This window comes from Octopus bimaculoides, chromosome 1 (genome assembly GCF_046866305.1).
Source record: "Octopus bimaculoides isolate indiv1 chromosome 1, ASM4686630v1, whole genome shotgun sequence".
NCBI lineage: Eukaryota > Metazoa > Mollusca > Cephalopoda > Octopoda > Octopodidae > Octopus > Octopus bimaculoides.
The window spans coordinates 160,300,569-160,327,780 of record NC_142928.1 but is presented as its reverse complement, the minus strand read 5'-3'; the positions used below and the strand labels follow the sequence as shown (position 1 = coordinate 160,327,780).

Genomic DNA, 27,212 nt, shown 5'->3' with positions numbered 1-27,212 from the left:
ACCACACTAATAGCTCAGGAGTGAAATTTAGGATTACTCGGTTTTCTGAGTAATTCTAAATCGATTTTGATAAAACTTTTCCCAGCTGGTTTGCATACTATGGCAACACCATTGTCATTTTTTCATTATTCTGTGTAACGTCTTTTCTTTTCTATTTCAGATTCTTCAGTTTTTAGATGAACCACATTAATAGCTTTTGAATGAAAATAGCTCATCTAGACATTTTTTTCAGAAAATGAAGGGTAATGATACATATTAAACATACATTGAGTATATATTTAACAGAAAACCATGATAATATTATAACATTTATTGACATAATGAATTATTTAGCCACATGAGTGCCAAGGAAGAAACGATCCAATTGTGGGACCTCCATGATTGTGTCAGCTAAGCATTTAAGGAATTTAGGGATTTTAGGCCACAAGTCATGTGGGAAACCTGGACAAACAAACAAAGCCATTTTCACTGCCTCTGGACTTCCTCATGTACCGAAAACCACCAGAAATTGCATATTCAGGACCATGGCTTCCATGCAAGAACCCTTGAAACTGCCTCCTCACGGGAGTTTGAAGCTTCAATGGGCGCAAAAGTACATGATGTTATACGTGAGTTGTGTTCTGTTCACTGACGAAACCAGGGTAACCCTTGACAAATCTGATAGCTGGGCAAATGGTTGGTTCTATTTTGGAGATAAGTATCACCAATGTTTACGACGTCAACAACAGGGTGGAGGACTCACATTGTGGGCTGGTATCATTGGGGACAGACTTGTTGGCCCAGTCAAGGTGCCTGAAGAGGCTAAAGTAATCGTAGCCGTCTACTGCAATCTCCTGAAGGAGGTCTTGGATCGCTGGCTAGATGACATACTGCTGTCACTTCTAAGGAATCTCATATTTATGCATTACAATGCTCCCTCCCACTCTGCTAGAACCACCCAAACATTCGTAGGGTCTGACGGCACACAAGGTGAAAGGTCGATGGTGTGGCCACTAGCATCTCCGGATCTCAAACCCTATTGAAAATGTTTGGACCATCATTAAACAAGATGTTTATGCCAAATGGACGCCAATTTATGTTGAAAGATGTCTTATGAGTGACCATCAAAGCTGCAGTAGAGGCAGTCCAACCTGCTACTATTAAGAAGTTGACAAATCCATGACTAATAGGATTTTTGAAGTTATCTGTCGAAATGGCACTCATGTGGTTAAATAATTCATTATGTGAATAAATGTTATAATATTATGGTTTTCTGTTAAATATGTACTCAATGTATGCTTAATATGTATCATTACCCTTCATTTTCTGAAGAATCTGAAATAAAAAAGAAAAGACATTACACAGAATAATGAAAACATAACAATGGTGTTGCCATAGTGTGCAAACCAGCTGGGAAAAGCTAAGGACATCCAGCTGTAGAAACTCTGCCAAATCAGATTGGAGCCTGGTGCAGCCATCTGGTTTCACCAGTCCTCAGTCAAATCATCCAACCTATGCTAGCATGGAAAGTGAACGTTAAACGATGATGATAATAATGATGAATTCACAGAAAACTGAGAAATCCTAAATTTCACTCCTAAGCTATTAGCATAGTTCTTGGTGTATATTCAAAAGATACCAATTAGGTATGTATGGCAATCCCAAAGTGCTATTTGGAATAATGTACTAAATGGAAAGTTTTGTGTTAGAAAAAGATACTCTGCTCGCTTGTTTTAATTTCACGCTTGTCAACTTCTCTATTGGATTTTCTACTTCCTACAGCAACTTCACTGTACTTCTTTTGTTGGTTTCTCTAGATAATACAAATCTTACTAACCAGTCTCTTTGGTTTCTGTTTTACAGGAAAGAAATACCCGTTGTGAGATATGAAAAGGGTGGTAAAAAAAATAAAAAGGAAGTAAATTTTATGCATTAAATAAAATAGAGCTTAGTTAGTAAACTTGCAGAAGCTTTTACAATATCAGAAGGAAGGGCATAGTGCACACACATCTGTAGATTAATGTAGTTAGTTAAAAGTGAAGACTTTGATTTCAGTAGGAAGGCCTTTTCTGATAATACAATTTACAGTGTGTATTATGTATTTGTACTTTGTAAAGAATTAGCAGATGTTTAGCTCTGAAGTATTTAGAAAATTCAACTTTTGTGGTATAATCTTGGTTATATAAAATATCTCACAAAATCCCTGAAAAATAATTGTTAGCCACAGAATTTGCAAGAAGTTGATAACACACCATAATAATGGCCAGAAAAGATTCATAACAAGCCACACTCTGAAATAATGGTTACATGCATTAATGCACAAACAAATGCAAAGAGCATGAATATGAAATATCATGTCTTTTTCTCTTTTGTTATTTATATACAACATAGAATCAGTCACCACCAAGTGGAAAATATATTTCCGCATTCATTACAGAAATCCTTGTCAGATCAATGTTTCAACGGCCAAGTGGTCTTGAAGTCTTGAAAATATATATATATATATATATATATATATATATATATATATATATATACACACATAAATTAACAGCTAAAAGTTTTTATATATAAACAATATTAATTAGTATATATTTGTAAGTGTTAGAGTTTGTTATATTTTTAACTTAAAATAATATTATTTACAAATGTTTACCAATTAATACATACATATATATATATATATATATATATATATATATATATATTGTGTGTATATGTCTGTGTGCATTTGGAAATGGATAGCAATATATGTGTGATTATATGCACACATACATTACAAATGCACACATAAATATGAAACAAGCATTGAAAAGAGTAAAAAAAATATAATCAGGAGATAAAATAAAATATAAACAGAAGGAAGTGAATGTTCAATCACCAACATCGGCATCACGGTCACCAATCAGATAAAGGATGTGGAAGGCAACAGCCAAGAATGCAGTCCCTGTTAAATCTCCAATGGCTGTTAAGTAAGGAATAGCAAAGTTATCTGGATCATTTCCATTCTTCCACATATGTATGACCATCCAGTTGGCAATGTAGAGCAGTAAGGCAACCTGGCAAGATAAAAGGCAGATTTTGGTTAGTTTTAGCAACAAGTACCAATTTGTTTTATGTGTACATGTGCACATACAAACACACACGCCATAACCATCTGACCGGTATGGGTTGGACATGCTTACCACACAACATACCATTACTCATCATGCACTGTTGTAAGGCCTAGCAACCCAAGTGAAATCTCCGTATGTAATCTCTTATATCCTCCATGATTTAGGTCAACACACACACACACACACACACATTCCAAAAATCTTAATCCATTTCTCTATTTTCTACTTCAAACAAGCACCACTGTCTTCATCATACTCCAACATCTCCAGCTTACAAGCATGAAATATCACATCAACACAACTCCTACCACACACCACTACATCCAACATACTCATCACAAACACATAGCTGGCTTGTTACTACTTCACTTGCAACATAACCTCAAATAGTTTACCAAGCCAGACACATTCACTAGCTCCACAAAGGCTTAAATCTCAATGCATCCCAACATTCTGAAATACTACTCATGCTACACAAAATCATAAACCCAGATTACTTCCCTTACTGGAATAGGATAGCTTACCTGAAGGAGAGCAGTGGTAAGATAAATGGAAGCAAAGATGAAAGTTATGGTTGTGTGGCCAGCCATCATAAATGATATTGTGTACATGAAGATCAGATGACCTGGGATAACAAGGAACAGCATCACCCGGGATGACTTTGAGTCAACATCTGAAGATAAAAAGATATGTAATTAGGAGAGTGAATCTGTAACAGGCTGGAGACACTGTGAAAGAATGTTCACTGATGAGGTTAGCAGTATAGGTTAAACTGAGATCAGGATGAAGACCTCCAAAATCAGGCAAGATATTTCCATTAACACAGCTCTTTGAATCAACTCCGATTCATCACAGAATATTTTGGCACCGCCTGACTGGCCTTCGTGCGGGTGACACGTAAAAGCACCCACTACACTCTCAGAGTGGTTGGCGTTAGGAAGAGCATCCAGCTGTAGAAACTCTGCCAAATCAGATTGGAGCCTGGTGTTGCCATCTGGTTCACCAGTCCTCAGTCAAATCGTTCAACCCATGCTAGCATGGAAAGCGGACATTAAACGATGATGATGATGATGATGATGATGATGATGATGACAGTCCAGTGACTCTGTGCATGGAATCCAGAAAAAGTCTCCAGCTTTGGACATCCATCATCTTTTAAGAGTTTCCTAATAGAGTTGAAGTCAAATAATTCCTTCATATATGGCAGTTATTAATGTGAATGTGACAGTGGAGTATGTCTTTGTGGTAGTAGGATATGTTTTAGGGAAGTAAAATCATTATTAACCTCATATGTTGACTATAACTTGTAACTGTATTGGACACAATGACTAACACATCACATATCCAATTCACTCTTTGTATTATAAGTTCATCAGCAGTCATGGACTTAATGTCTTCCATCGGGGTCTTCACCATAATTTTTGAAGATTGTCTATATTTCATTGCACCTGTAATGTGAAGCTACATGTGTGTATGCCAGTTGTTGTTTAGCCCTATGCTAGCCCTGGTCAAGCAGATCCATGACCAATGATATTCTAACCCAGCCCATCTCTTTTCTTTTTTTTTGTCCTAGGCACAGCACCTTCAGGATCACATTATCCAATGTCCTCTTGTATGGTAGAGTGTAATTTGAGAGAGACATGGCTGCTATTTGTAGCACATCCAGCAACCATGCAGAGACTCATGGCATTGGTCATAGGATATGGTATGCAATACATGTTGGTAGTCATACAATATGATGTGTGTATATGGTGTTGATGATAGAATAACGTAATGTGGTATAGTTGTTGGTGATAATGGGATGTTATGTGGCTTGTGTGTCAGTAGGTAATGAAATGATCTGGTGTGGTGTTGGTAGCAGTGATAATGGTGGTGTAGTTATTTAGCCATTGGTCCTGGTTAAGCAAACCTATCATCAAAGTTATTTTAATTGTGGCCATTGATTACTTCTTTCAGGAATAATGTATCCAAGACTACGCTTTCAAGTATAAGCTTCTTTTTAGTCAGTAGTGTATGATTTGAAGGGAGATTTGACTGCTATTTCCAACAGATTGAATGATCTTGTGAAGATTCCTTCTTGGCTGTTGCTGTTTAGTGTCAATCAACCATGGAAATCTATGATCATAGGCGATCCATCATGACCATTCCATCTTAACTTCAGGTATATGTATCGAAAACTAAATTATCCAATGTATATATATATATATATATATACAACTTTCAAGATGCCAGGGTGTGATTAGGTTTGACTGCTTTGTGTAACCATGTAAAAGTTGCTTCTACTTCCCAGTGAGTTTTTGTTGGTGATAAAGTAGGACAATGCAACAGGTGTGTTTGAGATACGGTGATGTAAGGAAAGTATGGTAGGTCATCTAGTAATTAATGATGAGAGAGGTATTACAGTGAAAGTAAGATAATATAGTGATTGAAGCTATATCTCGTAATATGTACAACTAAAGTACAGCTACAAGATCCAGTCCTTATTAGTGTGGTGTTTGTGTGGTTCAGTGACCCTAAGAACTATGCCAACAAAATTCAAGCATCTGTCAGGGTCCTACCATGCTGGACAGATCAAAGGCTAGACTAAAATGAACTACTTCTTTCCAGAGGTAAAAAATGGGTTTGCATAGGACCGACACCCTTACCTAGAAAAAAGCAAAGTTATAGTAGCACCAAGGACAATTCAAAACCAATAATACCAGGGAGTGGATGTGAGCTGAAACAGAACTGAAAAAGCAGGGATCCAACTGGAGAGAAGCAGAAAAGATGTCTGAGAGTCAAGAACAGTGGAGAAAAGTTGTTGATGGCCTATGCTTCACAGGAAGTGAAAAGCTTAAGTAAGTAAGTAAAGTAGGTCATGTCACCAATATGTAAGTGTAAAATCCACAGGTGATAGCAACAATAGGTTAGTTGTTACAAAACTGTAAATTAACAGGATAAAAGTGGTAAGTAAGTACAAGCCAAGTTATACTTACGAGACCCACAAAAACTCTTAATAGGGTTTGGACATCCACTATGTAAGTGTGAAGGTAAATGTCCTGGGGTACTGATTTTGTGTAAACCTGTAGATAAACGGCTAGCTTGGACTGCTACCAGGTTGCCACCAACACCTGCAACAACAAAAGAATAAATTAATAAAACAAAGATTTAGATGGCAAAATAAAATTATACAGTGGAACAGTCTTGCAGCAATTGTAAGCTGTCTCTATACAAATTGTTCAGAGACGTCATCAGCAAAAAAAAGTTAGATGCATGAAATATCGAAAAGTTAACAAGAAAGACGTTCTTGTTATTTTCTAAGTGATAATTGTAAGTACAGTGAAGTCTATATCTCATTGATGCGATCATAAGAAGACTGGATTATGTTCCATACTTGCCAAAATAATTAAAATACCAAAGATTAATATAGTTTTTTTTCATTACTGCTTCATTATTTCTTGTTAGCTTCTTTCCTGCATTAAATATAATACCCACCAACTCATTGGTTTTTGTACAAATGTTGCTAAATATTAGTTATTCTGAAGAAATGGTACAGGGGCCTCAACATTTAAGATTGGGATAACAGGGTAAAAGCAGAGTAGTGAAGGTCTACCAAAGTGTTATAATCTTATCTGTAATGTTTCAACCATTTCTATCTATGCTAAACTTCCAGTAAATATATTGTACAATTTTCTTTAGGTTTGTTCAGTTTGTTCACATGAAGATTGAACTTACAAGCTTAATATCAAATACAGTTTCAATCATCTTCCCTACTACTGTATCACACTCCCACAGGTGTATGGCACAGTATTGTAATTTACTTATCAATCAAAGATAGTAAATACCCCATCAATCAGAGACAATAGCCACACTTCAGTCATATATCTTGTTCTTCAATCATTGACTCTCAATAAATTGAACTAAATCATAATTTGAAAACATGCGGTGGCAATGTTATACAATACATAACTACTGCATCACTTCTTTTATTTGCTTCACACCACTTGATTATAAATAAATACCATTTTTCTTCATAGCGGAGTGGTTAGCATCAATAATGGGAGATTATAAGGTCAATGATTATCTCTTCATTCAATAGAGTTAATCAGAATGGAGATGACTTCACCTTGAAAGATACAAAGTCATAGGATATAGATTTCCTAGAAGTTTCTAGAACCTATTCACCACAATGAGATGAACTGAAACATATAAGATTAACATTTTCACTGCATAATTTAGTTCAGAGTGTCCTGGTATAGGTGTCACCTTGTTGTAAATAGTACTGGAGTAGTTTGTTACCATGACAACATCTGTATTATCTGCAGGCTAGTTCTGTACAGTTACCTAATAGAACAGTGCCTAAATACAGTGCTGATCTCTATATTCAATTCTTGAAATGGAATGCCAACAGTTTTCCTATGTTTTTAGCCAAGTAAAAGGCTGGTAAAGCAAGATAAATGAAAGTTTGTTTGCATATGACGGCAGCAAGTAAGTGTAAATGGTAGTGTAGATATAATTGAATGACGTTTATTGTTAGACTATGACCATATCAAGTGTATGTAGCAATGTGTGTGTGTATATATATATATATATATATATATATATGAATTATATAAATTGTTAGATTTGTAAATATTTGAAAACTATAGTTCTGAGAGTTGTTAAAATGATAGTGGCTGTAGTGTATAATATATTTGGGTTTTGTGTATGCTATGTAAGTCTAGTGTACTTAAATTGGTACTACTAGTCAACTATGCAGACTGTAAATAAATGACAAAGTTCCAAGCAAAAATATTGAATAGGTTTTGCTTCTAGTCTTAGCTTCATTATATTACACACAAAGCATTTTGTTCAGGTAAGTTACACTCACAAAAAAACATACAGCACTAACATTCTCTTCAGAGTAACAACAGAATAACTACAGTTACTTTGTCACTTAATGTGAATGAATAAATATAAATACAGGCATGGTTAGGTTTAGGCAGAGCTGTATGATAAGAAGCTTGCTTCCTAATCATGTGGTTTCAGGTTCAGTCCACTGTGTAACACTTTGGGCAGGTATCTTCAACTATAGCCTCAAGTTAACCAAAGCCTTCTGAGTGGAGTTGAAAGACTGAAACTGAAAGTGTGTATGTGTGTATCTTACTTTTCCTTGCTTTCATTTCATGTGATAATATCACCATCATGCAAGCAATGTCCTTTGTTTCCAACATTCCATGAAAACGTGTCTGGCTATGGGGAAATATCTTGTTTAGAAACAGATGACAGTTGGTGACAGGAAGAGCATCTGGCTGTAGGAAATTCACTTCAATGAATTCGATCCAACCCATGCCAGCATGGGAAAGCGGATGTTAAAATGAAGATGACAGTGAAATTACTAGCCAATAGGGAACCAGAGCAATGATTTCTGTTTTACTGGTAATTATATACTCAAGCACTTGATGATTTTAGAATAGAATTCAGCATCTGAGGAAGCTGATGATGATATGCAACAATTAGTCTATATAAGAATTTGTGGAAGAGGTCATTAGGTCTAATTGCCTGATATTGCTAATGTAAAGTAATGTTACTTGTCTAAAGTATATAATAGCTGTAATAACAACACATGACCATTATACTAATTAATAATAAGAAATCATTCTTATTTGGTATAAAAGGGTGGTGAATTGACAATGATATTAGTGCCTCAGATGAAATGCTTTCTATGTTTTGAGTTCAAATCACACTAAGGTCAACTTCACCTTTCATTCCATTGGGGTCAATAAACTACATGTTGAGTACTGAAGTTAACTTAATTAATTCCCTCCCCTCAGAACTGCTGATCTTGTGACTATATCAGAAACAATATTTAGTGCTGTAATCATGGATCTTTGTGGGACATGCAGAATTACCTGAGGATACATACAACATAAAACTTGATGTGGCCAGTGAGTAATTTTATTTCTTAAATGTATATGTGATAATAAATTAAAAGCATGTATAATTAGAAGCCAGATGTGTGAATGTGGGGGCCCTCATAGATGAAATAAAAAAGGATCAAGAACAGTAAGAATATATCATTCTGCCCAACCCATGCTAGAAAAGGGGAGATGGATGAAAGCACCAGACATTTCCAGACAGATGAAAGGCATACTCAATCCTAACAGGATTTGAACTCAAAATGAAGTGAAATGACACTAAGTATTATTAGGTATTTAGTCAACAAGTTCAATGCTTGTAACCTTTAAAATATTATTAGTCATAATAATAATGGTTTCCAACAAGACAACACTTTGATGATTGGCAGGGTGAGTATAATCAATTAGACTGGTACTATTTTATTGACTCTGGAAGTATAAAAAGCAAAGTCAACTCTATTGAGATTTCAATGAAGAAACACAGCTAAGTACTACAAGGCAGTTACTGCATTGCTCTATTTTTTTCTGATAACAATTACCCTTGATAAGAATAATGATAATTCTGCCTTTCACTAACTTTATATGATAGTTTTGTAGAAGGGAGTTAGTCGATATCATAAACCCCAGTACTTGGCATGTAGTTTATTTTATCTGGAAGGATGAAATGTGAAGGGATGAGATGCAAAGTTCAACAAGGTCTGAACTCAGAACCCAAAGAACTGGAACAAATACTACAAGGCATTTTATTCAACATTCAAACAATTCTGCCAATCCATTCACTCTTAAGATAGTGATAATAATTATAAAGAAACTACTAACCATTGATGACTGGTTGAAAGACAGCAATACCATGGTAGTTAGATACAGTGAAGTCTAATATTAAACCACCAATACTGTAATAAACAAAGAAAAGAAGAGATGAGCATGATGCTTTTATTTTTTATTTCTATAATCTTAATCAAGACACTTTTTATGTGAATTATTTCTTGTACATGGATTTTATTGAAACAATAATATTCTGCAATCAAAAGTTCTTACTGTCACTACTATACCATGTATTGAAATAGGATTTTCAAATGATTTCTTAAATAGTTTTCAAAATCTGTTAAACTCGAGACTCTTCCAACAGGATTTAAAATTGATGCTGTGAACCAAACAACTTCATTAAGAATCCACTTAAATCAATCACATACAGAAGAATCACTAATCCTACTTTTAATTTTCATTAATAGCTGAAGGAGGAAAAGTTAATCTTTAAATTAAAGTAATATTTTTCATTGTGGTTTTATAATAACTCAATACAATATGGTACAAGATCATATCTTGCCATTATTGGTAGAGGAAAGTGACTTTAAGCAAGGTAGTGAACCATTCCCTATTTCACCTCCCATCTTGAAGGAGATCCAGGTGACAGTTGAGAGGGCCAGTCGTTGAATATGACTGAAAAGGAATGATGAAACCTAGCTGGAGAGGTGATGATCCTGAAATGGACTTCAGGTTGAATAGTAGTCAGTCAAAATAATAGGTGGAGCCACACATCAGTGATGGGAGCCAGTGTATCGTAAAGCCATTGAGAAGAAGGCCCCAAAATAGTGCACATTCTTTCCTGAAACCTACTGGCATCCAGTATGCAGAGTTTTTGACTGACTGCACTTGCAAGCTGTTTCTAAGTCTCTACAGTAGTAGAACACTAAGTTGATTGAACTTTTATAAATATTGATATTGACTGAATTCTCTGGAAACAAGGTGACTAAATCTTTAAAAAGCCATAAATATAAGCCAAATCTTTGGAACTTCTGAAGATATCAAAAAGTCACAAGTCACAATTATTTTAGTAAGTGAGAGATAATTCATGAGTTAAATGTTAAATCATTCACAAGTTATAGGACTTGAATCAAATTACTGAAAGTTCACATACCATGGGATTAATAATCAAAATATCTCAAGCAATAGATGATTAAGTCAGCAAACCTTAATCAGTCACATTACCTGGAAATATTTGAAATCCTTTCAGCAACCAGTGAAAAGTGACAAATCAAGTAGTAATGAAAAAAGTGCTACTTATACTAACCTACTTATAACCATAGCACTTATAACTGGTGTCCATCCTGTATATAGTACTTCACATGTATATTTGTTTTTGCTAGACACCCAGATCCATAATGGCGTAAGTAAGATGAAAAGTATTATAATGAACGGACCAAGCCAAATTTGACTCTCTGCAAACAAAAGTAAACAAATATCAGATGAAAAAACAAAACAAAATAAAATATAAAAATCAATAATTAAAACAATTTTTGGAAATGCATCATTTGACACAATGACAGAAGCATGAAGATGCTGCTGATGATGATGATAGTGCTTAGCATTAAGATAGCTTTGATTATGCAGACCTATCAAAAGCATTCTAGTCATGACTGTCCAATCTTTTTTCAGAAATGTATCCAGGATAATAATATTCAATGTGTCATTCCCATTTTAAGATGGTATGGTGAAATTTATGAGATTTGGCTGCTGTTACAAGCAAATCAAGTGACTATGTAGGAAACTTCTCATAGGTTTGAGATCTATCTATCAAACCCTGCCACAAATTTGTGAGATGAGGATAAAAGTGATAGAACTGATCACAGTCTACAACTGGTATGTATTTCATGAACACCAGAGATGATAAAAGGTAGTTGACACTGGCAAGTTTTGAATTCAGAACATAAAGGGATGTAACTAAACATTGCACCCTGCCTTTTCTGCTACTTCCTCACCTTAATTATGCTGATGGCAATTTATTTCGATTAAATATAAGAACAGTTTTGTAGGGGAGAAAATTTCATCAATTGAAATTGACACCAATATATTACTTTATAGACACTGTAAGATAAAGAGCAAATTTAACAAAACACAACTTGAACTTGGGTGTCTAAAAAAGGTAGCATAAGTATCTCAGCTGGCTTATTACAGTTTATATATATTCTGTTAAGTACACTGTTAAAAAGGATTTCATACAACCTCTTTAAAAGACACAGAGGCTGCATATTTATCAAGAGCTGAATTGGCACCAGCAAATAGTAATAGAATAAATGCCAATTTCTTCCATATAACTTCAGTATTCATTATGGATGGATGTAATACAGTCCAGTGAATCAACTTCGCTACACACATCGGAAGTGGGGGAAATATAGTCCAGTAAATGTATTCCTGTATACTTGTGGTGTATTTATTGATTTCAGAAGATTGAAAATTAGATTTGGGACTCTTTGTTTATCAAGGGGTAATATTTATCCCCACTTAAAATGTGGATGTTCTGTTAGAACAAACCATACCATGGGAAATACTATGAGAAAAACTCTTAATATTGGACCGGGAAAGCCCCCGGCCCATCAGGAATCACTGCAGAGATGCTCAAAATATCTGGCAGTGTTGGCTATAGCCTAGTCACCCGTATTACGAACCAGGTGATACACGAAGGAGTCATACCCTATGACTGGTGTAGCAGCATCATAGTCAACTGCTACAAAGGTAAAGGGGACGCTTTAGATACAAATAATTACAGAGGCATCAAGCTGTTAGATCAGGTTATGAAAGTTACAGAGAGGGTCATAGCCCAACTAATTAGGGAGCGAATCAATTTAGATGAGATGCAGTTTGGGTTCGTGCCAGGTAAAAGCACTACTGATGCCTTATTTCTAGTGAGACAGTTGCAAGAGAAATACCTAGCTAAGGATAAACCTCTGTACCTGGCTTTCGTTGACATGGAGAAAGCCTTTGACAGGGTCCCCCGATCCCTTATCTGGTGGTCAATGAGGAAACTTGGGATAGAAGAATGGTTAGTGAGAGCTGTGCGAGCCATGTACAGAGATGCTGCCAGTAAGGTGAGGGTTGGAAATGAGTACAGCAATGAATTCCGGGTAGAGGTAGGGGTCCACCAAGGTTCCGTCCTCAGCCCCCTATTATTTACCATAGTCCTCCAGGCAATCACAGAGGAGTTCAAGACAGGTTGCCCCTGGGAGCTCCTCTATGCTGATGACCTTGCCCTAATTGCGGAGTCACTATCAGAACTAGAGGAGAAGTTTCAGGTGTGGAAGCAAGGTCTAGAATTGAAGGGCCTTAGAGTCAACCTAGCTAAAACCAAAATCCTAATAAGTAGGAAGGTAGATAAAACACAAACCCCTTCAGGTAGATGGCCCTGCTCAGTATGTAGAAAAGGAGTAGGTAGTAACTCTATAAGATGTACCCGGTGCAAGCTATGGACACATAAGAGGTGCAGCAACATCAAAGGCAGGTTAACTAGCAAGTTAGTTTTTGTTTGTGGCAGATGTTCAGGTGCAATAAAGACTGCAAACAAACAGGAAACAACTTCTATCTCATTCCAGGGTGAAAAACTAGAGGTAGTCGATAGCTTCCGCTATCTGGGCGACCAAGTTAGTAGTGGGGGTGGGTGCGCTGAAAGTGTAGCTGCTAGAATAAGAATAGCCTGGGCAAAGTTTAGAGAGCTCTTACCCCTGCTGGCGACAAAGGGACTCTCACTCAGAGTAAAAGGCAGACTGTATGACGCATGCGTACGAACAACCATGCTACATGGCAGTGAAACATGGGCTGTAACTGCTGAGGACATACGTAAGCTCGCAAGGAATGAAGCCAGTATGCTCCGTTGGATGTGTAATGTCAATGTGAATACCCGTCAGAGTGTAAGTATCTTGAGAGAAAAGCTGAACATTAGAAGCATCAGTTGTGGCGTGCAAGAGAGACGATTGCGCTGGTATGGACATGTGGTGAGAATGGAGGAGGATAGCTGCGTGAAAAATGCCACACCCTAACAGTTGAGGGAACCCGTGGAAGAGGTAGGCCCAGGAAGACCTGGGCTGAGGTGGTGAGGCAAGACCTTCGTACATTGGGCCTCACCGAGGCGATGACTACGGACCGAGACCTTTGGAAATGGGCTGTGCGTGAGAAGACCCGGCAAGCCAAGTAAGATCGTTGCCAGTGCCCCTGGACTGGTTCTTGTGCGGTTGGCACATGAGATGCACCATTTTGAGCGTGGCCGTTGCCAGTACCGCCTGACTGGCTCCTGTAGGATTTTCGAGCGAGATCGTTGCCAGTGCCCCTGGACTGGCTTGTGCGGGTGGCACATAAAAGACACCATTTCGAGCGTGGCCGTTTTCGTGCGGGTGACACGTAAAAGCACCCACTACACTCTCTGAGTGGTTGGCGTTAGGAAGGGCATCCAGCTGTAGAAACTCTGCCAAATCAGACTGGAGCCTGGTGTTGCCATCCGGTATCACCAGTCCTCAGTCAAATCGTCCAACCCATGCTAGCATGGAAAGCGGACGTTAAACGATGATGATGATGATGATGATTGGCTTTTGGTGCAAAATGTACTCTTGTTTATATTGCTAGCAGGGGAAAATGCTCAACCACAACCGAGAAGGGAACTTCATGGAAAAAAGGTTCTTCTCTCTATCTGGTGGGATTGCAAAGGAGTAATTCACTTTGAATTGTTACCACCTAATGCAACAATCAATGCTCAAGTCTACTGTCAGCAATTAGAGCGTTTGAACAAAGCTTTGAAGAAAAAAAGACCCGCTTTAGTGAATCGAAAAGGAGTGATGTTTCATCGGGACAATGCGCTACCCCACACTGCAAAGATCACATCACAGAAGATCAAAGAGATTGGTTGGGAAAAAATTCCTCATCCACGTTATTCTCCTGACCTTGCTCCTTCAGACTACCATTTGTTTCATAGTTTACAGAATCATTTGGGGGACATAACTTTCGCAAGCCAAGAGGAGGTCAAAACTGACATTTCAGAGTTCTTTGCTTTGAAACCAAAAGAGTTTTAAATTGATGGGATTAAAAAGCTTGTAAATAAATGGAAGGAAGTCATAGATAATCAGGGAAAGTACATTGATGGTTAAATTTCAATTAAATATAACATTTGATTACTTGTTTTCTTTATTCAAAATTCGGACAGAACTTATAGGATGACCTGATAATATGAGTCAAGTGAAATAGCTTCAATTGGGAATTGAAAGAGAGAAAACTTAACCTGCTGCTATATGGTCCTTGCCACTATAATGGAATCATTAATATTATTTTTTAACTTTAGAGAATGAGTATAATTAATTGAGTCATGACTAGTATTTCTGTATAATTGGTAATTTTTTTTTGGCAACCCTGAAGGGAATGAAAAGCAAAGTTGGGTACAGAATGCCATGGAATGAAACTTAATAATGCAAGATTTTTATTTAATTGGTGCTCCACTTCTGCAGCAGCAACCTCAACAACAACAAAACGAAGAAAGAAAGAAATCTTGACATACCAATTGAATGATAAAGAAGATGACTAATAGTAGACAATAAAGACAGTGTTGTAAGATCCCCTAGACTGGCTGCTATTGGAGTGGCAACATTGTCAGGATTTATGTGACATTTTTTGGATAAGATTATCAAAGCAGCCATTACAGACCCTGCATGAAAAAAATAACATATATATATGGTTGGTAAGCAGATTATTACATACAAATAAATTTAAAAGAATTTCTATGGAGAGGATACTGTTTAGAAATAGGAAAAAGATATAAACAGTTGAATCAATTGTCAGCATTGAACTACTATTTTCAAGTCAGGATGAATTAAGAGACAGTAGAATACTTTTAGGTTTGCTTCCCATTCTATGTTTTAATTAAACTATACAACTGCTCTAGAAGCCTTTCAAATGAAAATTAAATACTGAAATAATTGAGAAGTGAGCTATTTATATTACAGAACAAGGTAAAAGTTGGGAAAAAAAAAACCCAGAATTTATTCCAAACATTTATGTGAAAAGCAGCAGATGGTTGATTTGGTTGTTGTTATTTGAATGGCTAAAGCTGTAGGAGGCTCACTCGTTAATTTTAATATTCTGATTCCAATACTAATATTTTGGAAATACACTGAAATATTTTGGCAAATTGAGATGGTAAACTCCATGAATTTTATGAAATTGCTAGTTCACTGTTCAAGTAAGAGTATTATTGTCATAGGACTTGGTGAAGCTTGTATAATGCTATCAACAAATACATGGGTTGGACAAAATAATGGAAACACCTAGCATCATAGCATCATAATTTTGAAATATCTATCAAATTGTTGGTGCTTGTATGGCAGGTCCTAGCATAACGAAAACAGCTGAAATGTTTGGTATATCAAGAAGTACTGCCTTGAAAGTAATGACAGCCTTTGAGAAAGAGGGAAAAAGCTCCTCGTCAAAACAAAACTCCGGAAGAAAACCAAAGCTTTCTGATAGGGACTGTCAGATTCTTACGCAAATTGTTAGAAAGGATCACAAAAGTACAGCTCCCAAAATTACTGCAGAGTTTAATGACCACCCCAAGAACCCAGTTTCCACAAAAACTTTGTCGGGAGCTGCACAAAGCCAGATTTCATGGGAGGGCTGCAATCAGAAAACCACTACTTTCTAAAACAAACATTGCAAAGCATTTAGAGTGGAGTAAAAACCTACAGAATTGGTCCCTAGGGCAATGGAAGAATGTTATTCTCTCGGATGAGTCATCCTTTACCTTATTTCCGACTACTGGCCGAGTATATGTGTGGACACAGCCAAAAGAAGCATTTGACCCAGACTGCCTTCTTCCAAGTGTTAAACATGGAGGATCTGTGATAATCTGGGGGCCTATATCTTGGAAATCTGCCAGCCCAATGGTTTCCCTTCATAGCAGAATTAATAGTCAAGACTATTTAAGCATTTTATCTGGTCAAATTCATCCTATGCTTGTGGAACTGTTTCCGGAGGGAAACGCAATCTTTCAGGATGATAATGCACCAATTTACACAGCTAAAGTTGTTACTGAATGGCACGAGGAATATTTTAGTGAAGTTGAACATCTTATCTGGCTACCACAGTCCCCAGACCGCAATATTATTGAACATTTATGGAGCATTTTAGAAAAACAAGTAACATCATCACTACAAAAACTGGAGACTGTTTTAGCTGAAGAATGGACAAAAATTCCTTTGGAAACAATTCAAACTTTGTACAACTCTATACCTCATAGAATTTAAGCTATAATTACACCCAAAGGTGGTAGTACTCCATATTAAAATAAATTTGTTAGAAATTTTAAGGTGTTTCCATTATTTTGTCCAAACCCTGTAGATTGTATTATACAAATGCAGTGACACTCAAATAATTTATTAATGTAATTGGCAATGTTTTTTTTACACCCCTCCCTGTTTGTCCATCCCCCAATGAATAGCTGAGATGAGCTGAGAGTTACGGTAGCATCCTTAGTTACACTAGAAGAAATATATATGGTGGTCAGATGAGATCTAGAGTACAATACAGTGAAATTGAGAAGAGGAGGAAGTGACTGAAAGATGAACAGTAGGGGCATAGAAGGAGGCATGGACAATGGATGAAAGATTGATGAGTGACAGTAGGCTGTGAGATAGAAGAGCGAGTTACAGGTAGGTAGATAGGTGGTTTGTGTAAGTAGGTTGGGAGAGACATGATTAAAATAAGGCAATCTGCTGCATGACAATATTGTCTGACCCATCTGAAAATGAAAAAGAGGACATTAACACAATCATACATTATATGTGTGAATGTTTTTAAATAAATGTTGCTTGCTGACATATCACGTATGATAATCTTTATATCTTGTTGGTGTCTTTCAGTAATTTCAATACTAAATTGTCCATGGTCTTTGATGACTCAACAAGATAAGTAGCATTGATCAAGTGCTCATTGGAGCATGTGTATGTGTTTATATATAAGGTGTTTGTGTGTGCCAGTGTATATGTGTATATATTTCAAATTGAAACAGTATCATAGTCTTTCTCAGTTTCAAATATAGAAACTTTATGCCCTTCTATTGAATATGAGCAGAAAAAGAGGGGGAAGAGATTTTAAACTATTTACAGCACAAACAAATACAAGAAACATGTGCATGTATATAAATACATGTGTTAAAGAAAACTTTAAAAAAAAAAGAAACAAGAAAAATTATCTTAAAAATTGAGACAAGTAAAAGAGAAATTAAAAAGAGTGATAAAAAAAATCACCTTACCTAAAATAAAACTAGCTATAGATGCAGTTAGCATGCTGCTAGCACACAGCAGTAGTGCATGGTAGGGGTTAAATTTACCTTCAGGTATCCATCCCATAATCATAGCAACCAAGGAGGCAAGAAACCCAACAACAATGGCTTGGGCCTAGAAAATGAAATATAAAGATTATCAATTGTAGTCTAATGAAAAAATAACATTATCAGAGACAGCAATTAGGCAATATCACTGCATGGTCTTTCTCATTTCTAGATATGTTAATTAGTCTTAGTAAGTAACTAATTAGCTTTCATATAACTTGCCATTTTACTCTATAGAGCAGGTATTCTCAAACTAAGTTACTCATATCCCTAACATAGAAGAGAAATTGCGAATGTATGTGGTTTATAAAAACACAGAAATTTCAAAGTAATCACGACCAGTCAAATGCCAGCTCATGTGTCTTTGAAAACCTGATATACAAGTGTCATGTGTCATCACTGTACATTAAAAAGGATTTGATTCAATTATAACTATTCACCATGTTGACTGCTTCCTCTACCAAATTGCTTTTTTTTTTTTTTTTGTTTTAGAAGCCAGCAAGCTCTGAACATCATGAAACCTTATATTTTCATAAAATTTCTGTACACTGGTTAAAAAATTCTGCTGAAATCATTAAACAAAATATTTTTGATGCGTTCAGTAATGCATAATACTGTTCCAATACTCCAAGATGAATTTAGAGTATCTGCTTGTATAATCAGTCAAATAACAGTTAAAATATACACCCCACTGAATTTAGTTTCAATAGTGTAAAAAAGGAATGAAAAGACTTGGAAGGCAAAGCTGTGTGTCAAAGTTCTATCAAACCATTCAAAGAAACCAAGCTTCCTAAAACAACATTTCAAAGCTAATCATTCTGATCTGGCATATACAGAACAATCATATTTCGGGTAGAACATATGCAATTTGATCAGAGTGGGCAGGTGTATCAGCAAAATGGTGCTAGCATATGTACTACTTATAAAATTGTCTTGAGAATTATGCAATCGCTGAAACTTTGATCCTACCCACTTTGCAAAGTTATTGGTAGCCACATGTGAGAATAAAATGCTGCAAAGAAACTGAAAATTCTGCCACTGTCGAATGATTTATTTTCTTTTGAAGGATAACTGAATGTAAAATGATATAGAATGTAAGGTAATTTCGGAAATCAAAGAGGACCTGCTAACAGTTGAGCACACAAGTGAAGACAAATGGAGACATACCAATGAATCATTCAGATCTATTACATAAAAAAAAAAAAAAATAGGTGCAGGCATGGCTGTGTGATAAGAACCTTGCTTCCCAACCACATGGTTCCGGGTTCAGTCTCACTGCATGGCACCTTGGGCAAGTGTCTTCTACCATGGCCTCAAGCCAAGCAAAGCCTGGTGAGTTAATTTGTTAGATGGAAACTGAAAGAAGCCCATCGTATATATATATATATATATATGTGTGTGTGTGTGTGTGTGTGTGTGTATTTGTCCACCCACCATTGCTTGACAACCAGTGTGGGTGTGTTTATGTCCCCGTAACTTAATGGTTCAGCAGGTGGTGCCCCAGTATGACTGCAGTCAAATGACTGAAACAAATAAAAGGATAAAAGAAAACAAACTAACAAATCTTTGTAACTTACCTGAGTTAAGGCTATGTTACCTCCAATCATTTTCAGTTGCTCCTTCTTCGTTTCCATGTTTCCTAAGTTAGACTGAAACAAAACAGAGATTTAGACAGATTTTTAAGATGTGCTTCATCAAAAGAGATTCTTTTACAGCAATGGCATTTATCTTCAAAAAAGAACAAGGTATAATATAAAATAGTATTATTTATGATACCATTTTAAACCAGGAATGTCAGGTGAATAGAATGTTAATAGGTGATGCATGCAGGTGAAACTGTAATCAAAAATGATAACGGAAGATACTGGACAAAAGGTACATCAAACATAAAATGAACTAAGAAGAAATAGTTAGGCAAGAGTTAAAAATATTAGTTCTCACAGAAGAAAAGATTAAAGATCTGAACGAAAGCAAAGGAATACTTAGAGGAACATTAACAGTATTTTAAAAGAGAGAATACAATCTAAAACACATACTAACTATAAAATTGCTTTTCTGTTTTTGTTTTTAAACCTGGAAACAATATCATAAATTGAGATGAAATTGTTACGGTATATGTTATATCTCAAGTTATGGTATATGGTATATATCACATTATAGTATATGTTATAAACAACCATCTCACTTAACTCCTAACTGGCTCAAACAGCTGTGACACTCTCATATTTTTACAGGTATTCTATACCAGGAAGATTTATCTGATATGTTTAAGGTTATGAAACAGAGCTTCTACCAAGGGCATGAAATAAATCTACCATCAGGGGTATCAAATAATTTTGAGAATCTAGAGTAAGAGTATATATTAAAAGGATGTGATATGGTTAAACAGTTTTATATGAACTTACTTTCTAACTATAAATATATATGGTGCTAAAGTTACTTCAACCCAGTAACCAAGTGGAAACATTATAGAAAGTACCATACATGTGTAGATGCTCATATCTGCAAAGATGGATGTCCATGTGTGTTTAGAATTTCCCAAGAGTTTAACAGGCTGACAGAATTTAAGTAATATTTTGTACTTCTTAAGCACTTTATAAAGACATGTGCAAAGGATGAGGGGTATGTGTACAATGGGAGAGGGATTTGTTACAACGTAAGATCTCACACATATCCATTATACTGGAAATTATACTAGAAGTTAAGGTTATCCATTTATTCTTTCATTGTGTCGACATATATCATAGCCCCAAGCAATTCATAATTGATATGAACATTTGTTGAGCAATTTCAGTGAAAAAAAAACCTGACCAAGTATGCAGGGTATGTAAGTTTCTTGTACCTAAGTATATAAGTACACATGGTTTATGAAATGCACAAAAGACATTGGCAGGCAAATATTGAAAGTAATAAAATCAACACATCAAGATGTGGCAGATTAAATATCTGACTTCATAAAAATTGTCAAGAGAAACAGTTAACACCTGGGAAGGATTAATAAATTTCCCATGAAACCCATAACAGCTGTCATGCTGTGTTGCCTTGCACAGAATTACTTGATATAACAACTTTTGAACAAAGTAAATAAAGTTTTCAAAATCATTATGACAATTGCTTATATCAGTTTGAGTAGTAAAGTACATTTGTTTTTTCACAGACTATTCCATTCTGCTACTATTTGACTGACATCATAATCAACTGGACTCTGTTCTTGTTGCAACTTTCAGCTTGTACAACCTCACTGGATCAGCTTCACTATTTGATGCAAACTAATTTAGTGATTCATTCACATGGGTCATTTACAAGACTCCTATTCAGTATCTGTGTTACTCTTTCACCTTAGTATAAACGACCTCACAGTTGTTACTTAAAGATAACAATTAAGAGTACTCACCAACACACACCAACTAATATTTTTTTTTTAAACAGATAATCACTACCATTTTCCAAATAGGTAATTTTATCAACGTTTACGTAATTTCATTTCTACTCTATTGAACCGTATCAAAATTAATATCTCTACTACAGTTATTAAACTAAGCAGCTCTATATCAAGTTGCAAATAGTGACCTTAAGATAACATACTTCTATAACATTTGTGATCATTAACCTTTTATCATATATAAACAGAAATTAATGAAGTCAAACCCCAGCTGAGATATTCTCAAATAGAATAGAAGTAAGAAATAATATCACTTAAACAGAAATCATAACACATAAAAAATCTAGTATTCAGATTGTCAACAGCCATAAATAGATAGACAGATAAATAAATGCTGCACAACTGATTTTGTTCTAATTGATGTCTTCAATATTATTCATAAAGAATTCTACCGAAATATTAGTAACTATACTTATTTATGTTAAAAATACATGATGACGGCACCTAACATAATAGCTCCATTCTTTAAAAATTTTTTTAATATTGAATAATTGCAAGACATTGTGAAACAATATTGCTCAACAGAGATAGAGATATGGCATTGTTGGGAATTGTTAATTTTAAAAGGAAAGTACATTCAGCCTTCAATGTTGAAATCTGAAGGAAAGAACTGATGGAACAGTTTTAGACTTTTAGCCTCATACTTTGTTTAGTGAAACACTAAACTTTAGACAATACGATCTATACTTATTTAACAACAGGCATCATATTTACTCCAGGTCAATCTAGCCATGACCATCCCGTCTTTCTATATATATCAGCCAGCAGCAAAACTTTTTGAATGACATGCCTAATGACAGAGTACTTTGAAGTTTTTTATAGTAGTGTGGCCAGCCTGACGATGAGCCATGTCTCATGTGGTGCATTTCTCGAAAAAGGGTCACCCATGCGTGATATACATCAAGATCCTATGTTTTTAGCAGTCAATGTTTACTAAAATCTGAGAATAATTTCCCTAATGACAAAATTGTCTGCAATTAATGTATAATTATTAATTATCATATTATTTTAGGCACTAACCTTTTGTGCACTAATTACAAAATGAACATGCAGGTGCATATGTATGCAACTTAGATAGAACAATATCAGGTCTACATTGCCTCATATTTTAAGATGTTTGAGGTATATATGATTGCTTATTCTTGTTGCCTGATATCTGTGTACAAGTGCTTCAGCTGAGACTGAACTCACAAGCCTTTATTTTACATAGTTTTAAGGCTTTTACTAGGCTACAGTCCAAAAGGCAAACACTTGTTAATTTAAGAAGTATTTGAATATATTTATAGTAATGGTAGTCAAATTTAGTTGTACTCACAGAAAATGAAAATAAAGTCACAAGAAAAGATGTTAAATGCTATTAAATACCATAAATGATAGTTAAAGCAATTAAACAAGTAATATTTTAAGTTACTAATTAACTGACAATCATCATCATGATCATCATTTAACGTCCACCTTCCATGCTAGCATGGGTTGGACGATTTGACTGAGGACTGGCGAATCAGATGGCTGCACCAGGCTCTAATCTGATCTGGCAGAGTTTCTAGAGCTGCATGCCCTTCCTAATGTCAACCACTCTGAGAGTGTAGTGGGTGCTTTTACGCGCCACCGGCATGAGGGCCAGTCAGGCGGTACTGGCAACGGCCACACTCAAATGGTGTTTTTTACATGCCACCAGCACAGGAGTCAGTCCAGCGGCACTGGCAATGACCTTGCTTAAATGTTTTGTTCAAGTGCCAGTAAGGCGACGCTGGTAACGATCATGCTTAAATGGTGCTTTTTACGTGCCACCGGCACAGAAGCCAGACAGCTGCTCTGGCAATGATCCCGCTTTGCAAGCAGAGTTTAGTGTCCAATGAAGGAAGGTTGGCATGGGTGCCAGTCGTCGAATTTGGTTCGATTTCGGTGAAAAACATTCATGTTTATTCTATAACCTAAATAAAAGCAATGAAGTAACTTTTACCTGTGTAGAAAGCCGAGATGCTAAGGTCATTTCAAGGTTGCCTTTCAAACCTAACAAAGCTGGTACAAGAATGAATACTTCAGGAACTTGCTGGAATACATTCCAATGCTGGAAAAGTATAAAAATAAAATAAGAATTACCAAAAAATATTTTAAAGAGTTAATTTCTGACTTTATTTTTACCAAATCATAAAGCAAGTTCTACAGAGTGTCCACAAAGTCTGGGTACATGGGGATTAACACATACTTTAAGAAATTATTATTTCTTATATTTAATTGTTTATGTTATGATTTTATTTACTCCATGTACCCAAACTTTGTGGACACCCAGTATAATGCAAAAAATTGTTATGTAACCCCTGGTTAGCTGTAAGAGAGCAGACCCATTGCATGTAAGTACTCTAACTACAATAACTAAGTGCGATTTACAGATTACTGCAAATGTGTGATTTACAGATTAATGCAACAATGCATACTATATTCTTTGTTGAAGATGTTAACATGTGGTTTGCAGAAGATCTGATATTTCTAGCACATTCAGCGTCGTATGGCGGTTCATCATGTGTCTTCCTTGTCTATGATGGTTCAGTGTGAACTGAGATATATTTGGCTTTTATTTCTAGTAAATCAAGTGATCATGTAGAGACACCTTTGTTGGCTCATATGCCTGTAAATGTTAGTGATGACCAACACAGCAGAAGTAGGCAGGGTGGACTTCGACAAAATTCAACAGCTATTGTTACTTTGCACTTACAATCACTTGTATGCAATCCCAACATGGTGTTCAGGTCTAATGAAGCTATTGATATTATAGCTGAGTATTTTGACTGAGTGCAAGATACAGTGTTCTGAAATATTTGTCAGTGATTATCAACATAGTGGCAGAAACTGTAGAGGTAACAACTTGCTGCAGCCACAAACTGGGCCCCTCACGTGTCAAAGTGGTCCTTTATATATTGTAATTTTTGTTTGGCTGAGTAGGTGGTCTTTGGGAATTTATATATAACCTGTGAGGTTGTGAATGGCGTTATTTTGTATACCTTGTTGTCTTTTTGGATTTTCTGTACAAAGATTAAGGGGACCCAAGCAAGGCTAGCATGATTCACAAGGGATCTAATATATTGTTTGTACATAAATATTGTTTTATTTTATGTTTGCCAAATATGAATAGTCTGAGTATATTTCTGTAAGTTTGACTTTGTTTATTTTACCTCCTGTGTGTGTGGTTGTTGTAGCTGTTATTTAACCTCAAGAAAACCCTGAATGAGCAGGTCTATGATTAAAAGGTATTCCAGCTTTGACCATCTCTCCCTTTTAGCGATACATAGGACAAATTATTTAATATGCCCTTTTCCTTTTTAACACAATATTATTTGAAGGAGATTTAACTGCAACTTCTAGAAAGCAACAGCATAGCTCTCAGTGAAAGTTTTGGGTTTTGTATATAATCCCTTGTCTTGTGTGTGTTTATCAAAACATGAGGAAAAAGTACTCAATACATGATGTATAATATTAACTGTAAAAGAATAAGGGCTTGTAGATTACTCCAAGTTTCAGGTTAATACATTCTCAAATCAACATTATATCATTATTTAAACAAACAAAAAACTTGCAAATTGGTAGAATAACAAAATTAGTTCAAAACAAGGTTTATGAAAATTAATATTCTAACATTTAGATATATAAACAAATATTACTGTTGAACAAAGCATTATATGTAAGCAAGACAGAATAAAAGCACTATGAGAGAATAGAGAAAGAGAGTGAAAGAAAAAAAAAAGACAGTGAAGAAGAGGAATAGAGGATCAAAAGAGAGAAAAATGTAAGTAGTTGTACAGCAGGGGAAGGAGAATAAGTAAAAAAAAGTGAAAGATGGTGAGCAGTTTGAGAGTTTTTCTGGATCTGATTGTAATATAAATAACATAAGGGAGATAGAGATAAGGAAAGAAAATTGGAAGCAGAATGAAAGTCTGTGTAGGAAGGAGAATGAGATACCAAGGAGATACATGCTTATTATAAGGGAGTGATACTGGAGATAATAACAGTCCTGAGAAAGAGGGAAAGAGATGGGAATAGAAGATACAGTATTGAAAAATAAAGGGAGATTTGTGGCCAGAACCTCCTGGAAAATAACCATAGCGAGGGACATTCCACAGTTGAATTAGAACAGTCACAAACAGTGAAAGAAGACATGCACCCAACACCAGAGCTGAAGACACCTCCGAAAGGGGGTGGCCCCGCCACATCAAAACGGTAGAGGAGTAGGGGCCGAAACCGGACGTGGTTCCTCCTGATGATGTCTTGAGCTAACTGGATCCTATAAAGGAGCTGTTGTGGTAGCAGACCACGAAACATGGTTGAAATTCCTACATACAGGGTGTGGTAAATAAATTGTTGTCTAAATTATGCAAAAACAAAAATAACACAGACATCTCATTTTAAGATATATTTACCAAAATTACATTGAGATATCTTGAAATACAAAAGGGTAAATTTATTCAATAAAATTGTCATTGGCTTCAACCACGGCCTCCAGACAACTTTGGAATCTCCTGCAACTCTTCTGGACAGTCTCCTTGTTTAAGTTGGTGAATGCTGCCATAATCCTTGCCTTCAGTTCATCATTGGCATTACAAGGAATTTTGTTGGCCTCTTGCTCAACTGCGCCCCACACATAATAACCTAGGGGGTTGCTGTCTGGGGAGTTAGGTGGCCAGATGTTAAGGGTGATGTGGTCTGACAGCCATGATGGGGTTTCCTGCTTGTGTGGCATTGTGCAGAATCCTATTGCCAGACATCGGGTCTTCCAGCAGCAACCCTCTTGATCCAGGGCAGCATTACCTCCTCCAGGAACTTGGTGTAGTCCTCTCTGTTAAGTCTGAGGCCGTATGGAAAGATGGAGGCATAACGTTGCCATCACTAGTGATCACTCCAAAGGCCATGATGTTGACTGGATGTTTGATTTTTATCACTCTTGGTACATACCTTAAGGACATGGCAAGCTAACAGTCGTTCTGTGTGATCACCATCTGATCCTGGCAGAAATTTTTCTTGTCTGAGAAAAACCAAAGCATGTTCGGTTGGAGGGGATGCTTGAGTTTGTTCAAAAGCTTCGTAGCATGGTCTTCCCTCTTGTCCTTGATGGCTTGGGATAAAAATTGGCCCTTTCTCATCTTGTATGAGGAATATCGAACGTCTTCATACACTACCTACCTGATAAGAAACTCAGATACTGCCATGGCAGTGTCACTAACATGTCATTGACATGTTATCAATCATGGCCAGGATCTCACCAACAAATTCAGTTCTTTTCTTATCAGAATGATTAGAGTGAGTTTTGCGAGCTGCTGTACCTTCGTAATCACCATTAGACTCATCAAACTCTTTCTGAATCCTCTGCACTGTCCTCAGATTGACACTCAAACACTCTGAAATGTTCGTATTGGAGCTTCTGGCATGAATGCCAAGCAGTAAAGCATGTCATTTCCAAATTTCTGTCAGAATGAATTGTGTCATGATGTAGTTTTTCTCATAGATGATGCCCAACTGATCCTACTATACTGTGTAGTCAACAAAATCAAAAACAAACAATGCACGAAATTAAAAATATAAAATGGTGACAATTTACCCACAACACCCTGTATATGCATATATACATACATTATATATATATATATATATATATATATACATACCTA

The 27,212-nt window shown here is 36.0% G+C and overlaps 1 protein-coding gene across 7 annotated transcripts in view; it reads right to left on the bottom strand.

The window, feature by feature from the left end:
* Window positions 1-2,792: 2,792 nt before the first annotated feature.
* Window positions 2,793-27,212, bottom strand: part of LOC106869098 (solute carrier family 41 member 1) — a 43,531-nt gene continuing 19,111 nt past the window's right edge. For 6 of the 7 annotated variants that reach the window (XM_014914631.3, XM_089361552.1, XM_014914632.3 and 3 more), the window contains exons 3-11: window positions 23,516-23,623; window positions 19,688-19,759; window positions 18,033-18,177; window positions 15,285-15,431; window positions 11,043-11,190; window positions 9,791-9,864; window positions 6,071-6,205; window positions 3,620-3,768; window positions 2,793-3,038 (exon numbers count right to left, since the gene is read on the bottom strand). In XM_014914631.3, coding sequence (XP_014770117.1) covers window positions 2,853-3,038; window positions 3,620-3,768; window positions 6,071-6,205; window positions 9,791-9,864; window positions 11,043-11,190; window positions 15,285-15,431; window positions 18,033-18,177; window positions 19,688-19,759; window positions 23,516-23,623 — 1,164 coding nt within the window. In that variant the 3' untranslated portion in view covers window positions 2,793-2,852. The remainder of the gene's footprint in view (window positions 3,039-3,619; window positions 3,769-6,070; window positions 6,206-9,790; window positions 9,865-11,042; window positions 11,191-15,284; window positions 15,432-18,032; window positions 18,178-19,687; window positions 19,760-23,515; window positions 23,624-27,212) is intronic. The other variant, XM_014914635.3, reaches the window with a different exon arrangement.